Here is a 17,650-nt window from a genome sequence, read left to right on the forward strand (position 1 = left end):
CTATGAAATATTTTGGGTGCAGTGTAGTGTATTTTTTGCATACAGGTATAACAGAATAGCTTTAGTGTTTGTTTGTTTTTTAAATTTGAGTATGAACTTATACAAAATGCAGCAAGATATTAAAAAAACAGTTTTATTGATTAAAAAACACACTATATTGGATTCATATCAGTATCAGCCGATATCCAAATTTATGATATCGGTATCGGTATCGGACATAAAAAAGTGGTATCGTGCCATTTCTAGTTCTTAGTTTGATTGTTCATGGTTATTTAATCGAGACTTTACTAAGAAACTTTTTTCAAGAAACTGTTTCAGTTCATGCTGATTTCAGTTAGCATTCTGCTTTAGGTTATCTGGTTTAGTATCTTATTCTTGTTAGCCTTTCCCATCTGTGTCAAGTTCATTGTGTTAATTTACTCCCTGTTTTGCCTTGATAGTCTTTTTCACTGAAGCTTTAGTTCTGTTTCCATTGTCATGTCCTCTGTGATTAGTTTTTAGATTACCTGTGTTCTGCACCAGTTTCCACTTACCTCATTACTTTTTAAATTTATTGTCTCTGGTTTATGTGGTTCTCTTTGAGTTCAGTTTCTGCCTTCTAGGAATGAGGTAACATTCCTCTTCCAACATTCCAGGTCTCTGTCTGGTAAAATGTCTGGTCTCTATAACTCCCAGACATTTACAGGATGTTGTTTCATAGAATAGTGCTACACAGGGGCAAACATGGCTTTGTCCTATCTTTTCTGAGTCATGTTGATGTCATTAAATTCTAAATGGCACAATTTTCTGGGTATAAATGTACTCAGTTCTATTCCTACTGGCCTTAAAGACTGGGCAAATGCATAACTCGTCATTGCTTCTGCAAGTGACAGACAATGGTGCCTGTAATCAGAGCTGCACACCTGTGGTGAGTGAAGTTATAATTACTCTATAATTACTGTTTGTGTCTTTGTTTTTCAACATGCCAAAAGATTTAAGCCGATACGCCTTGGTGTGTTTGTAATGTCTTTAGCCTTTCATTACTTTTTCAAATGTACTTTGAGTTTCATTTTCTTTCCTGCTGAAGCTTTGTTCTGAACCATTTACCCAAGCATGGATAATGTGCATTAATATCTTGCAAAACCAGATGAAGCATTTCTTTCAGGCCACCAGCTCACGGGTCATGACTCAGACATGTAACATGTTTTTTTTGTTCTTCTAGATTATGGTAAATGGCCTGTACTTGTATAGCGCTTTACTAGTCCCTAAGGACCCCAACGCGCCTTACACATCCAGTCATCCACCCATTCACACACACATTCACACACTGGTGATGGCAAGCTACATTGTAGCCACAGCTGCCCTGGGGCGCACTGACAGAGACTTATATTATTTGGATTATACTAAATAATATAAGTTCCTATTCAGTGTGTCAGTGTAAAGACATATTTCCAGTTGCCTTTTGAATACCCAATAGTACTATTATATGTCACAGTTCTTAAGCAGAGCCACAGCAGCTTGTTTCATAATGATTTTTCCCTTTATTTTATATTTTATATAATTTGTTAAAATGTGAATTGTGTTTAAGCTAGCTAACTACCCAAAGTAAATGTGTTTTATTTTCACACTTTTGCACAAGTGCCCATTTTTGTATCCATTACATATCTTACAATTAATATGCTATGTTCCCGAGTGATCCCAAAAATGTAATTAATAAGGTCTACTGTATATAACAAGAGACATTTCTCATCTTGAGTACTCACAGTAATTCCTTGTGAAGGCCTTGGTTTGTATCAGGGCAGTAGTAACTTCACCACAGGAGTCAGGTATGAGGTAGGTAAGCCTAAGAGGCTTTTGACTAAAATGTTTTAAGAGCTGTTTTATCTGCAATGTCTCTCCGAGGCTATATTTAACCAGGTAAAACCAGATTTGTTGCATGGGTTTCTCCTTTAGATATTCCTTTGATCCCCATTGTCTAATTTCCTAGCTGTCTGCTCAAAAAAAAAAAAAAAAAACCCCAACAGTGCTGTATTACAAAATAGCAGTTGTAGAAACTGATCATCCCCAAGAACTCCTGCACCGTTTTCACCGACATGGGACACGAAACCACACTTTCAGCGGAAATGTGGCACCCCAGGAAATCCAGAACGGGCAACCTGAACTGGCACTTGGAAGGTTTACAATCAGGCCGTGTGCCGCCAAGCACTGAAAATCCTGACGCAGATGGGACGTGTGCTGACTCTCAGAACAGCTGGCCACCAATATTTCGTTAAGGTACATGAAGTCGAAAGGCAGGCCGCACAACACAGAGTCCATCAACCGCTGAAAAGTCTAGGCAGCGCCTTTCGGGCCGAACGCCATGCGCTAAAACTCAAACAGGTCGAAAGGGGTAATTACAGCAGTTTTGGGAACGTCTTCGGCACAGGAACCTGGTGATACCCCTGCACCAAGTCAATTTTAGAAAAAAATCGAGGTGCTGGCAAGGTGTGTGGAAAATTCTTGGATATGGGGAATGGGGTAACGGTCGTTCTCCGTGACATTATTCCAGGGGTGGCCAACCCGCGGCTCTCGAGCCGCATGCGGCTCTTTGCCTGGTTTCATGCGGCTCTTACGTTCATATCAAAGTTTGTTTGTGTTTTGATTTTTTTTATGTTGTTGTTTTAAAATGTGCGCGTTCGCTTCGCTTGAGTTCAATACGGTATTTTTCATCAAATGCGCATGTGTGTGAGATGAAAATACCGCAAAGTTTCCCAGTAGGAGCAAGTTCGCCCTTAAAATGGCAGGAAAAAAATGCACAGCAAAAAGAAAATATGAAGATGAACACAGGACGTTTTTAACAGAGTGGGAGAGTTTATATTTTTTTGTTGAACGCAATGGTAAGCCATTCTGCCTTATATGTCAGACGTCATTAGCGCATTTCAAAGCTTCAAATCTTCAGCGCCACTTCAGCTCACTCCATGCTAACATCGACCAGGAATTTCCAAAAGGGACTGAACTTCGCAAGCACGAGTTGGCCACTTTGAAAAGTCAGGCAGAAAAGCAGATACAGTTTTTCCAAAAATTTACGAAGCGGTCAGAGACCATAACGCTCGCATCCTATCAGCTGGCTTGGAACATTGCACGGGCTAAAAAGCCATACAATGAAGGGGAGTTCGTTAAAAAATGCCTCAGTGATGTTGTTGGAATCTTGTCTCCTGAAAACGACAAATTAAAACGCATGGTATCAGACGTCCAACTGTCCCGCCACACTGTTGAACACAGAATATCGGACATTAACACGGCTATTGAAACACAGTTGCACTCTGACCTTCAAGCATGTGAGTATTTTAGTGTCGCATTGGATGAGAGTTGTGATATACAAGACAAGCCTCAGTTGGCAATATTTGCACGGTCTGTTTCAAACGATTGTGTGATCAAAGAAGAACTCCTGGATATTGTGCCATTAAAAGACAGAACCCGTGGCATAGATGTGAAAGAAACCATGATGGCTGCATTTGAAAAAGCAAATCTGCCCATAACGAAATGAACTGCAATAGCCACGGATGGAGCACCAGCCATGATGGGATCTGTGAACGGGCTTGTGGGGCTGTGCAAAGCTGACCAAACTATTCCTGACTTTTGGAATTTCCACTGCATCATCCACATGGAGCAACTCGTGTCTAAATCATTGAATTTAGATAACGTCATGAAGCCTGTGATGGAAATCGTCAACTATATCCGCACACATGCGCTTAACCACAGGCAATTCAAGAATCTCATCGCTGAGCTGGACCAAGGGCTTCCAGGTGACCTGCCGCTGCACTGCACTGTGAGGTGGCTGTCAAAAGGCCAGGTACTCTCTCGCTTCTTTGAGCTTTTGGATGCCGTGAAACTGTTTATGGAAAAGAAGGACAAGGACTATCCCGAGCTCTCGGACCTCAAGTGGATTATGGATCTGGCCTTTTTGGTCGACATGCTGTGTCACTTGGACAGACTGAACCTGACCCTGCAGGGTAAGTTAAAAATGCTCCCTGACCTAGTGCAAAGTGTGTTTGCGTTTGTCAACAAACTGAAGCTGTTCAAGACACATATTCAAAAGGGAGATTTAACGCATTTTCCCACTCTGCTAAAAGCCAGCGGGCAAGTCGCCAGTGCTGCCCTGAGTAAGCAAAGAGCCAGATATGCAACGCTGATTGAAAACTTGCACGAAAGCTTCGTGACCCGGTTCCATGATCTACAATTGAAAAGGCCACAGATTACGTTCCTCGTCGACCCATTTAATGCAGAGACCGGCTGTTTGAAAGTCCCGCTAGTCACAGATGAAGCTGCGGCTGAGTTGGAGATGATCGATCTTTGTGAAGAGGACCAATTGAAACCTGCTTTAAGGGAAGGGACCATTGAGTTCTGGAAAAGTGTGCCAATGGAAAAATACCCCAATGTCAAACGGGCTGCGCTTAAGATACTGTCAATGTTTGGGTCAACATACGTCTGCGAGTCTGTGTTTTCTACCCTAAAACATGTGAAATCAAAGCATCGATCTGTTCTGACTGACACACATGTGAAAGAATTGCTTCGAGTGACAACAACGGAATACAAGCCAGATTTAAAGAGGATTGTTCAAGGCAAGGAATGCCAGAAGTCCCACTAAACAACATGCATTATAAAAGTAAATGCTATTGTAGATTATTATATTTTTGTTTGTGGACTTGGTTGAACTGAGAGTTTGTGTGTGTGAGACAGTGCACACAATGTTCATTGTTGAAAATGACTGGCCTGTGGTTTTAGTACTGTAGGAGTCCATTTCTGTCATTATCATGTTGGTGTGTGACATTTACAATAAATCTGGCTGAGCAGAGGTGTGTGTGTGTGTGTGTGTGTGTGTGTGTGTGTGTGTGTGTGTGTGTGTGTGTGTGTGTGTGTGTGTGTGTGTGTGTGTGTGTGAGAGAGAGAGAGAGAGAGAGAGAGGGAGGAAAGGATGGGTGATGTTCATGTGTGCCCATGCGTATGATGTGGCTCTTTGCGGTAACACAGTAAAAAAAAAGTGGCTCTTGGTCTCTGACTGGTTGGCCACCCCTGCATTATTCAAATGGCAAAAATCCCCGCACAACCACCACCAACCATCTGATTTGGGCACCATGTGTAGCGGAGAGGCCCAGCCACTATTCGAGGATTGTACAATGCCGAGGCGCTCCATGGCCGCAAACTCCTCCCGAGCGACGGACAGTTTCGCAGGGTCGAGGCAGTGTGCATGCGCAAACACCATTGCCATGTTCGAGAAATTCGGAACAGTCAGTGAAGGAAACTCAAAAAACAAACACTGAAAAACATTCCCCAAAGTCACTAAATTAGCCTGATTCAGGGGCTCAATGGCCCAAGTGAAACAGGGTATTGAAGAGAAGCACAGGGCATCGATTAAGCATCTGTTAGAGACATCGACCAGCAGTCCATGGGCACAAAGACAATCGGCGCCCAAAATAGGCACAGAGCTAGCGGCAACAACAAAGCTTCACTGGAAATCCCAGCATGAAAACAAACAGTCACCAACCTTTTCCTGAATGTTACAATGGGAAAGCCATTAGCTGCGATGAGCTGCGGCCCAAGGATAGCATGTGCTCCATCAGTTCGAGAGCCGTACCGCCACCCAGGCCTGAGATTCAGTCATCCACCCATTCACACACACATTAACACACTGGTGATGGCAAGCTACATTGTAGCCACAGCCGGCCTGGGGCGCACTGACAGAGGCGAGGCTGCTGGACACTGGCGCCACCGGGCCCTCTGACCACCACTAGTAGGCAACGGATGAAGTGTATTGCCCAAGGACACAACGACTGAGACTGTCGGAGCCGTGGCTCAAACCGGCAACCTTCCAATTACAAGACAAACTGCCAACTCTTGAGCCACGATCGCAAACACATAAACACAGACGGCACCAGAGCTCTCGATTAACACTTCCTTTATTGCTCATCACCACACAACTGAATACTTTTACCTTCAAAACACAGCAACAACACTTCCTGTAAACTGTGTGATTGGAGCCCTCCAGTGGTCCACCACAATGTCAAAGTAACAGGCAATGATCACTGAGACACCTGACTGCTTCCTTGTTCCTTGGGCATGGGGACAATAGTACCATATACAACTTCTCACAGGGACAGGTTAAAGATCTTAGTGAACACAACTGCAAGTTGGTTCAGCACCTTAAAATAAGTCAGGCTCCTCCCAGGATATTTGTCTTTTTTAATACTATTCGTTAGCTCTCTTTGGGCATTACTGTAAGCCAACTTTGAGGCCTTGCCTTGCTCTCGAGCAATCATTTTTGGTCTTGGAATATGGATGATCTTGGTGGTTAAGACCATCAGTGTTCCCAAACCAAAAATTATGCCTCGACAACAAGGCGCGGCGTCTGAGCTGTCAGTAGAGAAGGCTACACATGCCAGAATAGAAGAGCTGTGTTCTTCAAGCGCTGTACAGACAACACTCAGTCTGTCTTTTCAAATCAGTCCTGCTGCGGTAAAATGGATTCTTCTCTCCAGGCTTGGACAGTTTGTACAGCTGGCCATGGTCTATAGAGGTCTATATGATGGACTTAATTCAAGATGAGATGGTCAGGGAGGCTAGGGTGTCAAGATAGGACAGCTTTATATGCTGCTAGGATGCTGGTGTAAACCTGATCGTCATATTCTTTTCCCGTTTTTCAGAAATGTATATTGTTATACAGTTTGGGCATTACAGTCTTTCACTATGCCTAATTAAAGTCTCTTTCTACAATCACACCTACTTCTGGATATTTGCTCAGCCAGTTGTTAATGGTATCATGCAGAGCTAACTTAGTATTAGCTTGTAGTGGAACATAAAGAGCTGTGATTAAGACCGCACGAAACTCTCTTGGTGGGTAGAATGGTCAGCATTTCAGTACCAGATATCCAATATCAGGAGTTCAGTGCATGGTGATAATGTCTGTAGATGTACACTGGTCATCATTAAAATATATGCGCACTCCTTTTCCTTTGCTCTTAATGGAGTCAGCCATTCTGTCTGATCACTAAACAGACGAGCCTGTGAGGTTATTTGAACTTCCTCTTTTTCAGCTGTAAAGTCAGTTAACCGTAGAGATAATTGTGTGGGAAAAACCCCAGTAATTCAGTAGTTCCTGAAACACCCAGACCAGCCCATCTAGCACCGACAACTGTGGCATGTTCAAGTCACTTATATTTCCTTTCTTCCCCATTCCAATGCTTGGTTTGAACTTTAGCCGGTGTCTTGACCATGTGTACCTAAATGCTTTGATTTGCTGCATTATGATTTGCTGAATAGATATTTAACTTAAGCAGCTGAACAGGTGTACCTAATGAAGTGGTGAGTGCAAAAGAGGCTTTCTTTATAATCCTCTCCATGAGTTTTTCACTTAAATTTTTTTTAGTTTTGGTATACTATTAGTACTTTTACTCAAGTAAAGAATAATTCAAATATTTTTGTATTAGGTTTTTTTTTTTTAAGTAGGGCAGTAAAACATATATCTGTCACACTAGAAAGAACTGGAGGCCGGCTACGCGGAAGGCAGTGGTGGCGACGACCTTGTTTAGGGCCCCCCCCCCGGATGGCGATGACATCCAGCTAAAGGCCTGGAAAGTGGCCGGCAAAGGCGAGGTGGTTCAAGCCGATCTGGATCGGACAGCGTTGTAGAGACAGCAGAGGCTGGACTAGACGGCGGCGTGACAGCTGCGGATGGTGACGCTATCGGTGATGGTGTGAAAGCTGCAGGCATTGGAGCAGGTGTTGGCACTGCTGGCAATGGCGAGGATGAAGACGCAGAGGCTGGACCAGGCAAGACTGATGCTGAAGCTGAAGCTGCAGGCGTGGATGATGCTGACGCTGAAGCTTGTTTGAAGATAAACATTTAATTTATACCACATTAAAGGATTCAAAGCATTTATTGTCATATGTGCTAAGAAAGCATTTCTCTGTGCAATGGAATTCTTTCTTTGCTGTCCACACAAAAATGCCGGTTAATATAGGGAAATAGAAATGATAAATAAAAACAGTATAAATAAATAAAGACACAAATTTAAGCTTGAAATGGATGTGTGTTCAAAATATCTATGAGCTTAATGTGCTGGCTTAATGTGCCTGATGTGCACAAATTATTATTATAGTTAAAAATAGGTCAGCTGTCCAAGAGTCTGATAGCAGTGGGGAAGAAGGAATTGTTGAGTCGGAATGTTCTGGATTTCACACTTCTAAACCTTTGTCTCAAGGGCAGAAGAGTGAACAGTCTATGTTGGGGGTGTGTGAAGTCTTTGAGAATGGAGGCAGCTCTCCTTTGGACTCTGTGATGGTAGATGCTTTGCAGAGAGGGCAGCGGGGTCCCGATGATCTTCTCCACAGTTGTTATCACTCTCTGCAGGCATTTGCGGTCCACAGCAGTAGTGCTGCCGTACCATGCAGTGATGCAGCTGGTCAATGTGCTGTCCACAATGCAGCTGTAGAACCTGCTGAGGATCTTGCCCGACGAACCAAATTTCCTCAGCCTCCTCAGGAAGTACAGCCGCTGTTGAGCCTTCTTGACCAGCTGTGTGGTGTTCAGTGACCAGGTGAGGTCCTCAGTGATGTAGACACCCAGGTATCTAAAGCTGCTTCTGCGAACTTCAATATGGTGTTGTCCTTGTTGGATGTGACACAGTCATGGGTGTACAGGGTGTAGAGAATGGGACTGAAGACGCAACCCTGTGGAACGCCTGTGTTTGTAATAATGCTGGCTGAAGTCCTGGTGCCGATCCTGGCGGACTGGGGCCTGCCAGTCAAAAAGTCCTGTAGCCAGTCACAGAGGGTGGGGTGTGGGTCGATTGTTGCCAGCTTGTGAGTGAGTTTGTTAGGGATGAATGTATTGAAATTGGAGCTGTAATCAACAAAAAGTACCCTGATGGATGAGTCTTTGTTTTCCAGATGGGAGAGGGAATAGTGAAGGGCAGCAGCGATGGCATCTGGCGTGGACCCTTTGGCCCGGTAGGCATACTGCAGGGGATCCAGAGTGTCTGGGATGTTTCTCTGGATGTAGGCCAGCACCACTCTCTCAAAGCATTTTGCAATGATTGGAGTGAGTTCAACTGGTTTGTAGTCATTTAGGCAGGTGGCTGGGCTTTTCTTGGGGAGACGGATTGAGGGTTGTGGTCTTGAAGCATGTATGGGCCACCTCTGGCAAACCAGATCTGGGCCACCAAAGGGCCGTCATTCTTTGCGGTATGTGGGCCATGAGTAAGCACATTGTGTGGGCCAGATCCGGGCCATACCAATTTTGCTATGTGGGGTTGTACTGTAGACATGACCCAGGGTGTTCTTGTCATGGGTAGGAATGGCCACATGTTGGTGATGTTTTGGGTGTACAGTCCATAAGTTGCACTTATTAAAGTCACCAGTGACGATAAAAACAGCGTCTAAATGAGTTGTCTCTAATGCGCTGATGACGTCATGGAGTTTGCCGAGCGCTGCTGCGGAGCTAGCTTGTGGCTGAATGTAAACAATAGCCAAAAACACAACTGAGAATTCCCGCGGCAGATAGTAGGGGCAGGGTTTTAGGAATATAAACTCTACGTCTGGCAAACTCTCCTTTTAATTGATTCAAGAAAGAACAAACATACACATATCAGGTATAACATTATGACCACTGATAGGTGAAGTCAATAACATTGGATTGTTTCTTCATTACAGCATCTGTTAGTGGGTTGGATATATTATGGAGCAAGTGAACATTTTGTCAAGCCTAAGATTTGAGCTTGTTTGAGAAGGACCAAATTATGATAGTTTGACGACTGGGTAAGAGCATCTCCAGAACTGAAGCTCTTGTGGGGTGTTCCCGGTCTCCATTGGTCATTATCTGCAATGCATTGTCTCATAGTTACCATTTAACAATATACACCTGAGACTAAAGTCCCACACACCAACACAAATCCTGATCCTAATGAGGATTAGTAGTAAGGATTTAGGTATGAACACAAGTTGAAAACACAGAGCGAAAATGAAAACCAGCACAAAGAGACATTTTAAACCAATCACCACAGTGATTCTACTGTAGCAACATGAACACAGAAATGGATGCTGCCTGCTCATCAGTTTGTTACCTGTTGAAGTTCAGGATTTGGCTGAAACACTGAAAGAATGAACAATTATAAGGAATTGAAGTACTCTTTAAGAACCGAATACACTGAATACAAGCAGATGATAAAAAAAAATTCTAAAAGTTATTCTCTTACATATATACCCACAGGCCATTTTATAAGGTACACCTGTTCAACTACTTGTTAATGCAAACATCTGATCAGCCAATCATTTTTCACCAACTCTAGGCATTTAGGCATGTAAACATGGTCAAGATGACCTGCTGAAGTTCAAAGCAAGTATCAGAATGGGGTAGAAAGATTATTTAAATTACGTTGAACATGACATGGTTGTTTATCTGAGTATTTCAAAAACTGCTAATCCAACAGGTTTCCCACTCAACCATCTCTATGGTTAGCCAAAAGGGTTCCCAACACTGTCCGGAAAAGAGTTAACTGATGAACTAATGAAATGGCTGGTGAGTGTATATGTGTATTTCTTATATATAGTCACTAAGCCTTTAGATACAAAAATATAACAGAATACATGATCAAATTCAAATATGTAACAAATCTGTGTCAGTAAATCATCAACATAATGTTAAAAGGCACCACCAACAAATATGCCCTACAGAATTGCAGAAAGATGCTTACAAGTTTTCAAATGTTTTACATTTTAAAAAGTTTTCTTTATATTTATTGTGTTGTATTTTTTTGACCTTTAACCCTGACTCAACGAGTCAGTGATTCCAGAATAATAGAACAATAAATCTGCAAGATAATGATGATTTGAAGAATACCAAACAGTCTGCAAGCTTACAGCCATACCACTCTGAGCAAGCCCGACTGGTGAATCTAAATTGTCCACAGGTGTGAATGTGAGTGGTTGTTTCTATGTGTTAGCACTGCATCTGGGTGGTGACCTGTACGGGGTGTACCCTGTCGTAGCACACCCCACGGCCCTGATGAGGATAAGCAGAAGAGAATGGATGAATGGATAAACAGTCTGTAGTGGCTTTGCAAGCATCCTCCTGCGAACCAGTCAATCCATCTACTTAAAGATGCAGAATGCTGTCAATTCCTAAAATTGTTGAAATCAACTAAATATTATCAGTTTTGGGGATTTTTACATCAACAGTGTGGACCAAACACATTACAATTTGTTGGAAATTACAAATTTTAAGACACAAACTAATTGAATGAATCAGAAAATAATGTGCTTATTATCCATTACTTAAAATGTTAGTGGCAGTCCTAAAAATGCACAGACTTTCATATTTATTCCACTTTGTGCTGCAATTCGAAACATTATGTTGCCTTCTTAATAATTGTGAATTATTTTATTAGTGATGTTGGCAAGCTTGAAATTCTCTTTAGGGTGTTAAAGGAATTTAGGTTGTTCTGAAGTATGTTTTGCTGTGGGTTCGAGACTGGGGAGAGAGAGTTTGAGGAATCACTAGGCTGCCTGGTGGAACTCCAATCAGTGATTGAGTCTGAAAATTGGGAATTTGGGAATGACTCCAAAGATAAAGATAAAGTAGGGTTTTGAATTCCCTTAGATGACAGCTCATCCTCACTGCCTTTGTGATCCCTGGAATAATTCCTAATATCCCGGCGGAATGATTTCTCTGTGTTTGCTTCCTTCTTACACAGAATAATGTAGCACTTTGTGAAGAACTGACAAAACAAGATGCCGTAGGCTGAGATGAGGATAACAACCATCTCCACTGCTGGAATGTACTTGCCTGTGACATTGGCATAGACTGGACCAAACATGATCCAGGAGATGAAGTAAATGAGCATTGCAAAAGTGATGAACTTTGCATCATTGTAACAGTCAGGCAACTTTCGTCCCTTAAAAGCAACACCAAAGCAGATTAGAGCCAAAAGGCCAATATAGACTAGCATGGCTCCAAATGCAGGAATTAATTTCTCATTACAAAACATCAGTTTCATGTTGTTCTGTGTGATCTCTGAGTCAGCAGTTGGAGGACTGTGTATAAGCCACGTTGTAACAATAACCACTTGACCTGCCATGCAGACTGCAATAATGAGGTAAGGCTTGTAGAGCTTCTTCAGCACACTTTGAATGACCGGGTCAAACTCAAAGGCTAAGACGATCTTAAAGGACTTGACCATGATGCAGGAGACACACAAGGTAAAACTCAAGCCAAACACCACCTGCCGTGCTTGACACTGATAGCTATTGGGTGGACCACCAAATAATATAACACTAGTAAATGTGATCATAAGGGAGAGGAGGAGAATGATGCTGATTGGGCCAACAGATGAGCGCACAACAGGGGTATTCCAGTGTGCAAGGAAGATGATCCCAACAACAATGGTAAGCACTGCTCCTAAAGAAGTAAAAGACAGCAGCACAATAAGATATACATCACCCCATTTCAGAAAATCAGTTTTTCTTGGCAAACACTTTGAACTGCCTTTTAGGGAGTAATAGTTTTTTTCACAAGGATTGCACTTCTCCGAATCTGAAAAGAAAGAAAACAAGATCATTAGAATATGTAAGTTGGATTCAAACTCCTTGAACTGTCAATGCAATAGACTGCAATATAAGCATTTTAAAACACTTATTTTGGCTTTTATGTAGTTTTACAGTTAACTGATACAAATGGAGTTTACTGTTTCTTTTATAATACATACCAGTGGTATTGGAAAAGGTGTTCTCAGCACAGGGTTCACACTGATAGCAGCAACGAGGCTGGCCCGAAACTGAAGTCTTACTGTAGCCAGGCTGACAGCTGTCTGTGCACCTGGAAGTCACGTTTCCCTGAGAGAAGAAAGAATCATGATTTTTTTTTTACAGTCTGTATAGTGTACTCTCTTTATTCTAACACACAAGTTTTTATATGCTAACTGCTTCTTAAACAACACAAGAACAAGAAAAAAACAAGGAAGGAAAGTAAAAAAGAAACTGAGGAGCTAATCCAGTACACACAGTCATTCAGTTTTCAAGAAAATCTCCTTAAATTGAGTATTGACATTGATAAATATATGACAAATAAAATAAACCTATGTTCTTGCTGATGATAATGGTAATTTTCAAATACTTAGGTTATCATTTTAGTATGCCAATATTAGCACAACTAAGTATGATCAGATTGCCTTTAATTTCATTCACAAAATCAGTAGAGAGACAAATTATGACCTTTGACAGTGCAAGAGTTAATAATTTAACCCAAAGTCTGTATCAAATAACATGGTAATCAACAGTGATTTCTTTAAATATGAAATATCAATATCAGCATAGCATTAGAGTAATATTTAGTGAATCACCAGAATTGGTAAGATTCATCTTCTACACATCTTAAATATTTTTTTAAATATCAATTCAACATGGCTTATGAATGAACCACCAATGAGTCCAACAATATATTAATCCTGCCAACACTGACTGTAGATAATGTGAATATCTAAAAATAAAAACAATGAATGAATGGAAGAAGAATAAAACAATTTGACAGTGGAGGGCAAGTTATTACTTACAATGTAAATGTAGAAAGCATGTTTTGTTTCCTGCGAGATGAACGTCAGGCTATTTTGCAATATACTGTAGCGAGCTACAATGTCATTTACGTCTAGAGACTCTGAAGTCTGCTTCCATAGGACGATATCGTATTCAGTGTTGAGGTCACCATGGGGATCAAATGAATAGTTTTTCCCATCCATGTGGAACTTTGCCTTCCATAGGGCTCCTCGTAACTGAAATTGCAGTGTGTGTGAAAATATTGATTAAAAATAATGTATCTAAAGTGGACAGGACAAAACATCATACACACAGATTAGGTACAACATTATGACCAGAGACATGTCTTTTCATCATAGGACCTATTAGTGGGTGGGATGTATTAGGGAGCATGTGAATATTTTGTCCTCAAAGTTGATGTATTAAAAGCAAGAAAAATTGGCTAACCGACTGGGTCAGAAAATCTCCAAAACGTCAGCTCTTGTGGGTTTTTCGTGGTCTGCAGTAGTCAGTATCTATCAAAAGTAGTCCAACAATAGAACCAGTGACATGATCATGAGTGGCCAAGGCTGACTGATACACATGGGGAGTGAAGGCTGGTAGAACTACTATATATACCCCATTTCTCCTGCAATCTTTTTTTTTTTTTCTTGAAGCTCCAGCTTGAGAGTTCTGTGGAGGGAGCTTTAGGGTTCTTGAGGTTTCTGTGCAATATCTTTGCTGTTTCTAGGACTGCATTTCTCTGGACAGAGATCTCAGATGTTGTTCCTGGAATCTGCCAAAGCCACTCACCCAGTGTGGAGGTCACTGGCCCAGCTGAGAGAGGAGCTATATCTCCTAAAGCTTCGTTGATATTATTGCTGTAGATCAAGTGGTGTGGATCAGTGAACTGATGTCTCGTTCACTACTGGCATACAGCTTGATGTTATCCATGTAGAAGAGGTGGCTATTGACTACTCCATTCCATAGTCGGAATCCATAGCCAGTCTTTTTAATGATCTCACTGAGGGGGTTCAGCCCATGCAGAACAGCAGTGGAGACTTGATGAAAACTTGTGCTATTGGCTTGAAGTTGGTCTCTAGTGTTCAGAATCAGAATCAGAATCAGTTGTTTCCCCCAGCCACATTGTATTCCTGATGAAGGTCTTACTTCATCAGTTCTTAATCCAGACTTTTCAGGATCCATGGCATGGCATCCAGGCAGTGCACAGCTTGGTGAGTATGGTCTTGTCTTATTGGCTGGTAGTTGCATGGGACAGGTCCCTTCTACTGTCCAAGCCTTCGTTTAGCCATTCCAGGTGTCTCTCGTCCATTGGCAGCTGGTTCATTTATGCTGCCAGATGCTCGTGAAGTGCAGTCAGCTTCTTTAGCCAGTAGGCATGAATTATGTCAGGCCCTGGTGCTGTTCAACTCTTCATACTAGGGACCCTTTTTTTTAGATGTCTGCATCTGTGATGGTCACTGTTCAGGGGAGATGTGGTTTGCTCTTAAATCAACTAGCCACTGAGCCTTTTTTGGGTTGTGGCCTTCCATTTGCTTTATTGACAAGGCTGTGAGTCTTCGCCTTTAAGTTTTTAAGGCCTCAGGTCTGCACAGCTTGCTGCAATTTTAGGCACCCCTTTCTTCATTATCACCTTTCTGCAGTCCTGCATCTTGGCCTCTAGCCTCCTTCTCCATGGAGGGTACTGCTCCTTGTGCTGTTCATCTTCCACCCATCTTGTACCAAGCATCTCAGTGGTCACTGCTGCCATGGTGTAGATAAGCTGGTTGGTTTTGAGATCTGAGATCTCTGTCATATGTATGTATGTGTATATATATATATATATATATATATATATATATATATAGATAGATAGATAGATAGATAGATAGATAGATAGATAGATAGATAGATAGATAGATAGATAGATAGATAGATAGATAGATAGATAGATAGAGAGAGAGAGAGAGAGAGAGAGAGAGAGAGAGAGCATTTACCTCCAATGGGGATGGGCGTTTTGTCTTGCAGTCTCTCTCAGTGCAGAGGTCTTCAACAGCCTGAGCTATTGCTTTAACCGCCAGTTCTATACTGAACACAGCAGATGGATATATCATAGTCTTTAACTTCTCCGATGAAGTTGACCCATGCTGCTTTAAAAATGGGTTGTTGTTGTGGTGGCTTGGATTTTCATCAAGGTCATCGAGATATCGCTTCAACTTGGTTGTGTTTCCAGATTTAAAAGTGATCCCAATGATTGTTCCTATGTCACTCAAAGTATGTTTTTTTGTATTCAGTATTTCAGGTGATTGTGACCAAATATCACTGGCCAACCAAATTCTCCTTGTTCCTTGAGGATCATTGAGAAGTTTTTGAAAAATATACATCATATGGTCAGGTTTCGCGAAGGACACAATGACACTGACGTTTTCATTATCTATGATGGTTTTGACTGTAGACTCAATGCTCTTTCCCAGCAAATAATCATTTAAATTATCTGGAAGAACAGAGGTGAAGGCGAAGCAGATGCCTTTTTGGTTTGTATAGTACCAGAGCCGCTCAGTTATATAGCGAGCATATTCACCATCGGTTGTCAGCACACCGACCCAAGTCCATCCATTATTATCAAGAATCTCGGAGATGGCACGAGCTTGGTGATTATCTTGTGGTACAGTCCTCATAAAGCTTGGAAAACGGGTTTTATCACTTAGAAGGCCAGAGGTTGCACCATAACTTATCTGTGGAAATAATCACAAAACATTGTTTGGACAAGTGAAACATGCTTTTCATATTCTGCCTGCATTCATTCTTTTACAGTGCAAGGATATTTATGGTTATGTTTTACAACAAGTTTGAAAAAATTAAGCACTGTATTATCACAGCTTGTTAGCTGAGTACAGAATGGAAAGGTATATCAGGTCATTTCATCCATTCTCTGAATAATAGCTGCTGCTGTTTGATTAATAGACTTTACATTCAGTGATAACTACTACTACTAATCATCATCATCATCATCATCATAATCATAATAGACCCAAATAGTCAGTCATACCTCGGGTATATATTCCAGGTTGAGTAGCCTTGTAACTGCTATGGCTATCTCTGAGTAGTAACCACCAATGACAGCAAGGACAGGGGAAGACTGCTGTGCACTAGTGTTACCTGCAAAAATGTATTCAGTGACACAATTACTGGCATTTACATTAACTTATATTAAGACAGTAGGATTACAAACAGTTACATTTACATTTACCTAAACTGTGGGCAAAAATCTTTATTTAGGTGTAAATTTGACTAAGTGTAGCTTTTCAGCATGTACATAATATTACTTTTATGAAACTACAATTAAGACAAAGGAATTAATCAAACCGACTAGCCAGAAAATTCTCATATTTTTCACTTTTTTCCCCCTCAGAGTACTCACAGTTTCCCCTCATAAAGGACGGGATTTTTCTCAGGGAGGTAGTAACGTCACCACAGGAGTCAAGTATAAGATATCCCAAGGTGAGGTTCCCCAACTCTTGCTTCTGATTTATCTCCTCCAGCGCCTGCACCATTATCAGAGACTGGACCAGGTTAGCCGTGCTAAACCTGCATGACACAATCAGATATGTTATATACAAATATACCCTAATTTAATACACACTTTGACACTCATTGCTAAAGAGTAACAGCACCTGTCACATATCTGGTTTTCACTGCCATCATAATTCACAGTGACATTAACGCTTTCGTGAATCGGAAACAATCCTCCAATAATGATGTCGCCTTCTGCTGTGGCCTGTTCGAAGGATTTGGTACCATGGTGTGATAAAACTACAAAAAAGATGCAGAAGCTGAAAGAATGTTTCATCTTCCTCCAGCTGTCCATCTTGTTAGTAGAAATCTTCTTCGAATAATCTCCGAAAACGTGCTCTGAAAAATCACTTGTGTGTATCCCTTCAGTGTGTTTGCAGAAGACAGAGCTGTGGATAAACCTCTTTAACTTGAAATACTGCTTATCTTTTTTTTTTGGGGGGGGGGGCTTTTTATGGTCACATGGGGTTTGATGTCACTTCAAGACATGGAATGTGAATATGTTATCGCTACTTCCAGGTAATTATTCTGATAAGTTTCAGTGTGGTTTAAAAAAAAG

At 41.6% G+C, this 17,650-nt stretch overlaps 2 protein-coding genes across 2 annotated transcripts; one reads left to right on the forward strand and one right to left on the reverse strand.

Moving 5' to 3' along the window:
- Nucleotides 1–3,538: 3,538 nt before the first annotated feature.
- LOC146651954 (general transcription factor II-I repeat domain-containing protein 2A-like) lies at nt 3,539–4,606 on the forward strand. The gene has a single exon (XM_085382647.1). It carries the CDS (start codon nt 3,539–3,541, stop codon nt 4,604–4,606), a length of 1,068 nt encoding a protein of 355 aa, XP_085238773.1.
- Nucleotides 4,607–8,125: 3,519 nt separating this feature from the next.
- LOC146651955 (G protein-coupled receptor family C group 6 member A-like) lies at nt 8,126–17,386 on the reverse strand. The gene is made up of 9 exons (XM_085382649.1): nt 17,193–17,386; nt 16,940–17,106; nt 16,568–16,677; nt 15,516–16,253; nt 15,173–15,301; nt 12,717–12,843; nt 11,630–12,544; nt 8,685–9,167; nt 8,126–8,622 (listed from the first exon to the last, which is right to left on the reverse strand). Exons 1-9 carry the CDS (start codon nt 17,384–17,386, stop codon nt 8,126–8,128), a joined length of 3,360 nt encoding a protein of 1,119 aa, XP_085238775.1.
- Nucleotides 17,387–17,650: the final 264 nt, after the last annotated feature.

This window comes from Rhamphochromis longiceps, linkage group LG15, assembly GCF_057381845.1.
Source record: "Rhamphochromis longiceps isolate RC_006_pf linkage group LG15, R_longiceps_female_GT1.1, whole genome shotgun sequence".
NCBI classification, from domain to species: Eukaryota; Metazoa; Chordata; class Actinopteri; order Cichliformes; family Cichlidae; genus Rhamphochromis; species Rhamphochromis longiceps.

Excerpts from the sequence above, each read along its gene's own strand:
- LOC146651955 (XM_085382649.1), bottom strand. The coding sequence starts at position 17,386 with ATGGACAGCTGGAGGAAGATGAAACATTCTTTCAGCTTCTGCATCTTT. Across the intron at positions 12,545-12,716 it reads CACCTTTTCCAATACCACTG|ATTCGGAGAAGTGCAATCCT; the intron begins GTATGTATTATA and ends CTTTCTTTTCAG. Across the intron at positions 9,168-11,629 it reads TTCCAGGGATCACAAAGGCA|ATCTGGTTTGCCAGAGGTGG; the intron begins GTGAGGATGAGC and ends TTGGTGGCCCAG.
- LOC146651954 (XM_085382647.1), top strand. The coding sequence starts at position 3,539 with ATGGGATCTGTGAACGGGCTTGTGGGGCTGTGCAAAGCTGACCAAACT.